General features: G+C 33.6%; 1 protein-coding gene across 5 annotated transcripts; it reads right to left on the bottom strand.

Moving 5' to 3' along the window:
- Positions 1-230: 230 nt before the first annotated feature.
- LOC115953140 (disease resistance-like protein DSC1) lies at positions 231-11,011 on the bottom strand. 5 transcript variants are annotated; one of them, XM_031070663.1, is made up of 10 exons: positions 9,958-11,011; positions 9,502-9,774; positions 8,602-9,399; positions 7,510-8,489; positions 6,844-7,151; positions 3,359-3,634; positions 2,310-2,347; positions 1,715-1,765; positions 513-749; positions 231-331 (listed from the first exon to the last, which is right to left on the bottom strand). In XM_031070663.1, the coding sequence occupies exons 1-4, from the start codon at positions 10,687-10,689 to the stop codon at positions 7,704-7,706; spliced, it is 2,589 nt and encodes an 862-aa protein (XP_030926523.1). In that variant the 5' UTR covers positions 10,690-11,011; the 3' UTR covers positions 231-331; positions 513-749; positions 1,715-1,765; positions 2,310-2,347; positions 3,359-3,634; positions 6,844-7,151; positions 7,510-7,703. The 5 variants fall into 5 exon arrangements, with proteins under 5 accessions (XP_030926523.1, XP_030926520.1, XP_030926522.1 ...); XM_031070660.1 differs by lacking the exon at positions 1,715-1,765; XM_031070662.1 differs by lacking the exon at positions 1,715-1,765 and having other exon boundaries at positions 3,359-3,622.
- Positions 11,012-11,220: the final 209 nt, after the last annotated feature.

Genomic DNA, 11,220 nt, shown 5'->3' with positions numbered 1-11,220 from the left:
AATCAAAATCTACCTAAGAATGAGTACTCTGATAGGAAATGACATACAATTAATCTCTAATGTTTTAACAATTTATAATTGTAGGGTGTTCTTAAAAGTCAATTATTGTCAAACAATGTGTTAAAGGGAGAATCGGTAGCTTTTATATTCCTAGTTTGAAGCTTATAAGCATAAGCCCAAACCCATCGAAAAAAATACATTATTTGGAAATGATAGACATTTTTTTTTTGTTTTTTTTTTTTTTATCAATAGTTGTGCATAGCCTAATAGGCCTCTCCGGTCTTTGTCTTGAGGTTGCCAAGCTTGACTTGTTTCCAAAGTACTTGAGTACCTTCAAAAGAGACTTAGAGAGCATTAGGACAGATTGCATAGAGCTTTGGGTCTTTTTTACAAGTGCAGAGTGCTTAAGTAATTCACTCTTTAGACTCTAAATCAGAAAGCAAGGCCAATAACATTTTGCCTTCTAGGGTTATACAAACTAATACGCTTCCCAACTCCTCCCCAATACTCACCTATGTTTTGAGTCTTTTGACTACGCATGGCTTCTCCTCCAATACTTGTATCTCTTACTCGATGGTTCTCTGAACTTTTTGAGAACATGCCAAGGATTATGAAGTTGCAGAGTTTTGTTTTTCCTCGGATAATATTTTTGAACTCCGCTGATGTACATAGCATATCCCCAAATATCATCAATCCCCATCTGAAGGAAACCACTGATGATCTCCAATTTTATGTCCAAACAACTTGACCTATCATTTTGACATTCATTACCAGAAATCAAGCCCAAATTACAAATCTAAGATCCTATATCTGTATGCAATTGCATCCGGATGCTCCAACAAAATGACATTTTAAAATAAAAGCTACTCAAAATTTTCCAGTTCAATGTTCAACAATAAATATGATTATGTTATGCACCCTTTGTTACCCACTAACACCCAGTTTATTTCAAGAAGAAAGTATTAACATCATTTCATTAAGGTAAAAAATACAAGTGAAAGAAAGAAAAGTATGTGTGTGGGCGCATGTGCCATGTCGTGGGCTACTCTTCAGTGATAACTAGAGGAAATGAAATAGGAAAACCTTTTATCCTAGAAAGGTTACTAATAAAAAAGAATGATACCTTGATATAAGTTTCCTAAAAATCATAATTTTCTGTCAGTGTTTGGGAAATTTCATCCCAGCAAAGCCAATCTATTTGAGGTGATCCTTGATGTATGTATACTCTTTCATTAAGCTTAAATAATAATCTTCTAGTACTTCTTTACCACAAATAAGTCTAAATTGTTTACTGAATAATGCAATCATCTAAGTCAAAGCTAGTGCTTTGTATGCAGGACCAATTAAACTCTTCTGTGCAACTGCTGTAACATAAGGTTAATAAAATAATGGACCATGAGAATGACTATTAGCAAATAATTGGTCAACCTCTTCACCTACAACTTCAAAATAACTCTCATTATTATGAGAATTTATTCTAAATGTATGAGGTACCAAAGAAAAAACAGTACACTTATTTTCATTTAAAATAGCCTTTAAAAAAAATGAATAATCTCGAGCATTACCAGAAATTGGGAGATTTCACTACTTTTACATGACACTTTCAGGAAAGCCTAACATAGTCATTGCATCATAGTGAAGTTAAAACTTATCACAAAACAACTTAGACAATTTTTAAACATTAATCATAATAGCGAATGGACAATGAATGCACCTGTATTTTATACTTGCTAGTGTAGTTTTCACATGACCTCCATCTATAAATCTGCAGACAGTCATAAATTATGTAGAGCCATAAATTGTTCATGCCAATCTTGTCTACCTATATGTAGTATTGTGAGAGAGAGAGAGAGAGAGGGATCATTACGCTGACTACTGTCCAGGGTAACTTACTCGACAAAATTCTATTGTAATCAATGCAATTTGAACAAGAACACATATTTAGACACACTGAACACTTTCACCAAATTTCTTATTGACTACAGTCCAAATAATTAATTTTTTTTGGCAGGGTGGAAGGCCTGACAAAAGAAACTCACACAAACACCATTAAAGCTGATATCTTGACTCGCTTGGTTATACCCTCTATCAGAAGTTGGATTTCCATAAATCAAGCACAAATAAAGTTAATTTAGACTGAAATTTGTGGATTCTACAACATCAGATTTTGGATGACAAAAACTGAGATAATGCAACTGAAAGGACTCTAATATTGTAGGTCAAGAAACACTACCATGAAAATACAACAATATAAGCTGACAATACATTATTGAATTATTTTGAAAGCATTCAATGCTGAACAAACATACCAATCATCAGATCTGGGTCTTCACTGTTGAAATATGCACTGCATACAAAAATGTTTTCTCTGTTAGTAAACTCTTCGCCATCTATAACAAATCATTTCAAACAGCTTGGCACATATTTATTTCTATATGACTGATATTTTATATATAAGCAACAAAATAGAGCAAATAATTGTCTAAAGATACTAGAATGGATAAATGGAAATTCACCTAGGTATAAGAATCCTAGACATAATCTCAGAGGTTACTATTTCTCCCAATCTCAAGACAACCCATTATGTACAAGAAGAACCTTTGTATCATTACATTGCTTCCTCAAATGTTTGTATCTATGTTGATCATCTTTGTGATGGTGAGACCAAATTTCCCATTGAAAAGTCTGATCATTTTAATCCAAGCCTGACCATAAATCCATCACTAACTTTATTCCCATTAAGCATTTGGTATTGTAACAATCCAAAGAGGTAATGATCCATTTTTTATGTCAGATTTATTCTTGGACCTTCACCATCAGCACAGGAATGGCCTTCTTTTAAGCACCAACAGGAATGATAAAATTTATTTATGGGGGGATAACAATTCATTTAACAAATCATTTGAGAATGCACTTACTGGGACAGGGCTATTCAATGCGACACCTAATTGGTAAAAGAATTTTTAATCACTGACTAACTAAAATGAAAAAAAAAAAAAACATGTGAACAAAGCAGTAGCTAATGAAAGGAAAACTATTGGAGAAAATCTTCTTTCTTTTTAAAAAATTCGATTTTACAACTATTTGATATGATTCTTAGAAAGGAACAAAATACAATTATCCAATGAACCAATAAAAAAAATGGAAATTGAACTTCAGTTTATCTTAAATATTTGCCACATGGATCAGCACACTGAAGAGATAAGACTCTAAAAAGAGCAATCCAGCATCCTTTTGTCAAATATAATTTCTGCCAACTACAATGTCCACATTTGTTCAATCAGCACCTTCCAAAATGCCTAAAACATAGTTTCTAGCAGCAACCACAAACTTATTTTGGCATGAGAAGAGAACCTACCTTATAGCCTTGAAGACCACCCAGTACTCTCTCACCAAAACGAAGTCACTAAAACCCATTTTCATTTTTCATATGGGAGCCTCAAAGCAAAGAAGCAGACAACTAAGATAGCTTAGCTCAGTTGTACATCCCCACAAAATGATGATAGGTCCATAGAGAAATGTGAATAACCTGTAATGCTGAAAATGCCAGTTGGGGATCTGTTCACAAGAACTGAGAATTTCACAGTGCAGAGTGGAGACATAAGCTGAAGTCCATCTTGCCCTGTAATGATATCTATTAAAAACAAAGAAATATGACGAGTGCCACACCAGTACACAAAGAATAAAAACAAAACAGAGAATCTAGAATGCAATCCAAAACAATGTTCATGTATCACAAGTTCCACTTTGCCATTCTTCTCTATAGACCCATATTACTGGCTACCATTGTGTTCTTATTCCAAAAACAATTTTTAAAAAAAATAAAGAGAAAAGCTAATTTTTGAAATAATTTTCTTTCCTAAACTTTCCAAAAGCTTCTTCTCATTTTATTTATTTATTTTAAATATAGAGAAAAAATATTAATAATTACAAATAGCAGTACCTTGGTGGCATTTAAGCTTTGTATGTAGGATGGAATCTCCTCCAACCACATTTAATCCCCACAAAATTTAAAGCAAATGACAAAGATTTCTAATCCATACTAATATATTCCAAAGAACCAAAAGGTTTACACCATTTTATGATACTATACTGTTTCTTACTTATCACCTAATTTTGTAGATCCATTACTCCTAGGTTGGAGCATTGCACGAATTTTATTAATTAATTATATTATTTACTTTACCTCATCATTTTCATAGGTTCCCAATTTTACTTAAATTTTGTTTGTACGAATCTAAGACATCTAGATTATCTCGAAAAAAAAAAAAGAAAAAAAAAAGGTGCAATACTTGTGCAGAGTGCACATCAGAAATCTAAGTCATATGCTTATAATATTTTTCAACCAGCTGTTAAAAACTATAAGGGTATGTATGTAAATGAGTTTATGTGCTGTAGTAAATTTTAGAATTCCTAATACAGTTCTTGTTTCATTAACTCCAAACACAAATACACATTTCCCTCTTCCCTCATTAACTTCGAAAAAATGGCTTATGTGTCAATAACTGCTTTACTGCTTATTGTATCCTTCCTAAGATTTTAAGCAACTCCTAGTTAAATGCTTACTTCTGCCAAATCTAGCAGGCCTCAGTTGGCAAGTGACACTTTGCCCCATCAAATCTCATAAGAAAATATGCTTAACTAATTAAACCAATATTTCCAATTCAGTACAAGTAATCACTTGAGTATGACCAAGCAATGTTAATCTTCATCAATATAATTTTTTTTTTTTTGGCTTTACTTGTCCATTGAGTTGCAGAACTTTGTACTTTTTCTAAAAGAATTTTGAAAACTTCTTTTCCATTAAAAGGAATGCAACTCAGCAATAGATCATATTACTAATTTCTTTCATTAGTTCTGTTCTTTTGTTTACATTACTACATCCTTTCAAATTGGCTTAATACCCCTTTTATGATGAGCATGTTAATTTAATGAAAGAGAGTGCGAAGTGACAAAGATGCAAATCAAACAATACAACTAAAAAGGAGACATACTCCGGCATTCAACAACTAAAAAGAAATCAAACAAAGATGATGCAAAGGAAAACAGTTTCAAAGTAATAATGTTTCCTTGAAATTTGATCAAGAGGTTTTAATTTTCTTTGACTGTGGCTATGAATTGAAATTGGAATCATCTTTCACCGAGGGATAGGCCAGTGAAGAGGAACCCAAAATAAACCCATGTCCAACAGTTAAAGCAAATCCCATATCAAAGTCAGACCCTCTTGTCACATCTATTGGAAGCCCTAAATCAGATGGCAAAGAAAGGTGCACAATGTCATCAAGGACAATCTAAGCCATTAGATGATCTGCATTCATAGGGATAGGCAGTTGATGACAATACCAAATCACAGCCATCACTGTTAAAGCCCTTCAAACTTGACAGAACCAAATCACAAATGCATTCTATATGGACCCCTATCACTTCTTTAATCTTTGTGCTTTTGAACGTTCGTATACTCACCACTGATGGAAATAAGAACATGATAATTAGATACAATGGGCAAGAGACTTCCGCCCAGGTATGTGGTTAGGGGCTTGCATTTGGTACCCTCACCATATTGCATTTGGTACCCCCACCATATTCACACAATGAATGGCATGGTATAAAAACACACCAATAGACTCAAATTAGTTAATGACTTTTCAAGACCTTTGAACTGCTGTCTCTCCTCTCTCTTTATTGTTTTCTTTCCACTACCCAAAAAAAAAAACCATTTGTTCTTTGACATCTAAAACTTCAAATAAAATTACAAATCATTTTGGAAAGTCTTAATTAAACAACAATATATCTGTGTAAATTCCATCAGTTAACTAACAAAGGAAATATTATACCAACGTCTTTCATTCTTAGTTCCACCTGAATGCTCAAAGAACAACAATATTCTATGTACCTCTATTGATCCACTAATCTACTAATCATCTCATCTCTTTTTCTTTTCATGGTAAGCCTTTCCTTAACTGAATAAAAATCTGACAGTTTCTAGATGCTGCAAAAACACCATGAAAAGAACAACTACACAAAACCCACAAATAACTTCACTCAAACATAGATGTCACTCAATCTGGGCATTGATAATCAAAGGTCATTCACAGACAAAAATATCGTCCTTTAATTAAGATGTTGTACAACCTAATATTGAATGAGAATGAATAGCAATCCAGTCAAGGGAAAAAGAAAAAGAGCAATGCACATTGCTAATATGAAAAAACTAGATTTATTTTCAAATTCGACAAGATGCAACTACATCTTAACGTAATGCACGAAACTTTAAGCACCATTTTATTCATGCTAAAAAACTGTCTAACTAGGAAAAAAAAAAGATCGAGAAAACAAAATGTTAGTTCAAAGTCTGCAATGTTTGAATAAAAAGAAGAGTAGCCATGATTCTTAAGGCAATGTCTTGAGCAGAAAATGTATTAAAAAAATGTAGTAAAAACACTGCCCATGCATAAGACTTCTCACTTGGTGGAAGCATAGTTACATATTTATTTAAATACCCAAGTAGAGGCGAACTTCTAGGAGTGACAGCTTACCAATGCCAAATATTCTTACCTTGCAAAGCTACAAGCCAAGCAATGATATTTATTGATCAAATTACCAATTTCCTTTCATTAATTCTATTCTTTTCTTCGCATTACCATATCCTTTCAAATTGGGGTTGGTACCCTTCATGAATGAGGGTGTTAATTTAACGAAACAGAGCAAGAAGTGATAAAGATACCCAAAGATGCAAATCAAACAATACAACTAAAGTGGGTGACATACTTTCTCATTTAACAAGGCGAAAGAAATTGAACTAAAATGATGCAAAGGAAAACAATTTCAATTTAGTAACGGTACCTTGTCATGTTTTCTAGGAATTTGATCACGAGGATCTTTTTCAACTGTGGATATGGATTGAAGTCTGAATCACAGTTTACAGAGGAATAGGCCATTGAAGAGGAAGCTAAATCAAACCCATCTCCGACAATTGAGTCAGATCCCAAACCCAAGTTAGACCCATTTGTCACATCTAATTGAAGCCTTGAATCAATTGGCAAAGATAGAGGTGCCCAGTTTCGTGAGAGGCTAGAGGAGGTTGACATTGTGTTACAGCTGATTGATTATATGAAAAAGTAGTCCGATTTGGCCACTTGGTATTGTACAACCTATGCATTGAAGACAATTAAAATCATAAACTATTCAAATAAATTAAGAAACCACAATTTTCCCCTTTTTGAAGCGAACAAAATCTATTCTTGAGATTTTAAGTCACTCCTAATGAAATGCTTAGTTCTAACTTCTACCAAATGCTTAACCCTCAAATGACTTTGAAATTGTACCAAATTTAACAGGACAATGACTTTATGAGCAGACTATATAATTCTAAAATTTCAACTCAGCGATCCACTCCTACTCCTTTTGAAATTTTCTTATATATATATATATATATATATACATAATACACAGTGCATTGTTTTGAATTAAGTCTTCTAGTGGAAAGTAGTTTCAATGTAAGAATAATACCCGGGCATATTTCTTCGCATCGGACTCGGTTTCTTTGACAGTGGATATAGATTGAAAATGGAGTCATCTTTTTACAAAGGGATTGGCTATTGAAGAAGAACCCAAATCAAACCCATTACCATCTGCTGAGTCAATACCCAAACATAAGTCAAGCCCATTTGCTATATCCATTGGACGCCTTGAATCATATGTCGTCAGGGACTAGAGGAGCTTGAAGGGTCTCCTGCATCTGAGTCCGTTTGTGAACCATTTTGAGATAGTAAAGGTGCGTGCAGCTCTGTGTCGTCATCAACATTTTGAGAATTGCATTGGATGATATCGGAATTCTGAGGAGGACATATGCATTCCACATGTACTCCCATCCTTGCAATCACAGGAGCGTAGTTTCCGTTTGTACTTGCCCAATGAGAGATTTTACATGAAATCTCAACATGATTCCGATCACCTTGCATCAAGTCTCCGAAATTCCTCTGTAATTGGCTGTGATGTTCACCGTAAAACCACAGATGATCACACTTGAAAGAAAAACCCCCCGAAGTCATGAGACGTCGCTTACGACTATCGGTAGAAATGTGGATATCATAAACACCATCGATTATATCATCACGAACAAAACCGTACTTATCATTATTTGCATAACTGTCCTTCAACGGAATTAGATGAAAAGCAACACAAACAGCAATTGATGGAAACTCAGGACCAACCCAGAATGATATGGAACTTTCAATGCTTTGATGATTGAACCAATTCGGAATCTTCTTTCCTGGTACTCTAATATCATATCTCTCTCCATAATCAACCAGATACGCATCTAAAGTGGGATAGGACTCATTTTTAATTGCGTTGAACTTGGAGAGGGAGACCTGGGAAGAGCAATCAATCTGATTCGATAAATTACGATGTGAATGGGAATCCATTAATACTTTGTGTTTCACACCTGAACATTTCATATTTGGTGAAAGCCCTAAAATTCTTCCAAACTGCATGAAATTAGGAATTTTAAGAAATTGAAGTTCAGCAAATCTAGTAAATGTATTTGCAAAGGTAACGAAAATTATTTCTATTATTACTTTAAGAGAGAGAGAGGGGTACCTGAAGGAATAATTTTCTTAATGATTCTGAATTCAACGAGATGCAGTTTGTTGCATCTACAGTTCTTATACCTTCTGGAAGCCTTGGAATTTTCTTAAGGAACTTGGAATCATAAATTAGAAGCCTATCTAATCTATTGAATTTGATAATGCTTTCTCTGAGGTTCAAATCTTTACTCCCTGATAATAAACATTTCTCTGAGTGGGTGAAGCAAGAAGTCAACTTTTTTAGAAAATTCAACTTTGGAAAACAATATTTTGAAAAGCCACCGTAAGAATTGCACGCTGCTGCTTGTCTACCAATCCCCACGTCCTTTGGAAATTTGACATTACCAAGAAGCAAGAGTTTGCGAAGATGTTGCAATTTATAAATGCTACTTGGAAGATGACATGAATAGAAATCGGAACCTATCTCTAATCGCTCAAGCCCAGTGAGATTCCCAATTGATGGAGGAATCTCTCTAATGGCTGTGCCTCCCAGACTTAGAAACTTTAAATTTTCCATTTCTTGAGGAATATCAGGGAACCTCTTAACCCTTTTGCATGCAAAAAGATTTAAAAATTTAAGAGATTTCATCGCGATACAACTTGGAAGAGTTTGAAGTTCATGGCATCCCCAGAGGTCCCAGCTTTCAAGCTTATCAAGATATCCAATAGAGTCATGAACCTTGACTAATTTTTCACAACCACGGAGATCCAATTTCTTTACGTTTGGGGTGGCACTCGATAAGTCAGGTAATTTCCTAATGTATTGATTGGAATTGAAATTCATATATGTCAAGTTTTTGCATTGTATCTTCTGTAGAAAAAAGAAAATCAAAATTTTTAATTCCAACAAACATTATTAAAATATAGTTTAATAAAGTAATAACAATTTATAAATAAATAAAAATGATTATACCTTGAAAAGCTTGTCCAATGTAACCCGACTTTTTGGCATGTTGAGTGCAATGAGTTTTTGAGGATCAAAATTGGATGGTAAGGAAGATAAAGGAAATCCAGACCAATCAAGAACCCTTAATTCATTAGGAAGATATTTGAGACCTCTACAAATAGCCACATTACTAACTATGAGAAACTTGAGATTTTTCATCTTTTCAAGACATTCAAGTTCTAATTTCATCTTTGATGGTTCAGGTGAGCATATCCTTATGCCTCGAATTTTTTCCGATCCCTAATTAGACAAAGCATCAAGTCAATCACACTATACAATAAAATTCACTAAAAGTATAATGACAGTTAAATTTAAACAAGAAATAAACTAATAAACTTAAATTTTCTTCAACATTTAAATGGAAAATAATCACTACATTTGCCATTTGAAAAAAGGTAGAAAATGAACCAATACAATGCATACCATATTTTGTGTTAGTACTTTATGAACATCCTCATAACACCATAGCCTACTACGCTCTCCAAGCATTCGTGGCGATTCCCGTTGAATAATGTCCCTACCCATTTGTTGGAGCAAGTCATGCATCAACAATCTATCATATCGATCAACAGTTATTAGGCACTTATCGAAAAGTTTTTGAATTCCATAAATTGGATGTAAATCGCAAGCATTCAATATATCCATGACATACTCCTTAAAAAATCCCTTAAAGAAGCATGCGATATCAAGGAAAATATCTTTTTCAGTTTCATCCAATCCTTCATAGCTTATTTCAAGAATTTTTTGAATTTCTTCATTAGGAATTTTTTCATACTTATCTATTGCACTTCTCCACTGAGGTTTAGTTCTTCCATTCAAATCAGCACCCATTATTACTAGAGCTAGTGGAAGTCCCCTGGCATAATGTATAACTCTATTTGCAAGTTCCAAATAATCTTCTTTAGGTTTGTTGCTTTGGAAGGCATGCATACTAAGGAGTTCCAAAGCTTCATCTTGATTTAATCCCTTAACCTCGTAGGTTGAACAACATTTTCCAAGAGTAGCTAATAAGTGTTTGTCTCTTGTTGTTATAATGATTTTGCTTCCAGAAGCAAACTGATCACATCTTCCAAGCAAATTTTCTATTTGGACCCATTTATCAACATCATCAAGAACTAAAAGGATCCTCATAGATGAAAGTCTTTCCTTTATCATATTGACTCCTCTAGATTTGTTACCCACCTTTAAATTTCTGTCTCTTAAGATCTCAAGAAGAAGTGTCTCTTGTAGTTCGATTACACTAGCATTTGTCTCCGATCTTTCTCTTAAATTTTCTAGATAACAAAATCCATCAAAATGATCACAAATTCTATTAAAAATGGCTTTTGCAATTGTTGTCTTACCTATTCCACCAGGGCCATAAATACCTATTATATGACCATCATTTGACTTAATATCTGAAAGTATGGTCTTTACACGATAATTTATTCCAACTAGGTATCGTGCGACAAATAACGGAGTGCGATTTAATTTAAAATTTGAGATCTCTTCAACAATTCCTTGAATAAATTCAAACTCGCTGCAACTGTCATTCACAGAACATAAAAATAGTATACAATTTAGATTTCTATCATATATATACACACACACACAATTTAAAAAAGAGAATAGAAATATGAAAATGTACTAAATTTATGATGTTCGGCTTGTGCATTAAATTTGAATAATTATCAAATAAATTAAGTG

The sequence above is a fragment of the Quercus lobata genome, chromosome 7 (assembly GCF_001633185.2).
Source record: "Quercus lobata isolate SW786 chromosome 7, ValleyOak3.0 Primary Assembly, whole genome shotgun sequence".
NCBI lineage: Eukaryota > Viridiplantae > Streptophyta > Magnoliopsida > Fagales > Fagaceae > Quercus > Quercus lobata.
The sequence above is the reverse complement of the archived record's forward strand: the minus strand, read 5'-3'. Positions and strand labels throughout refer to the sequence as shown.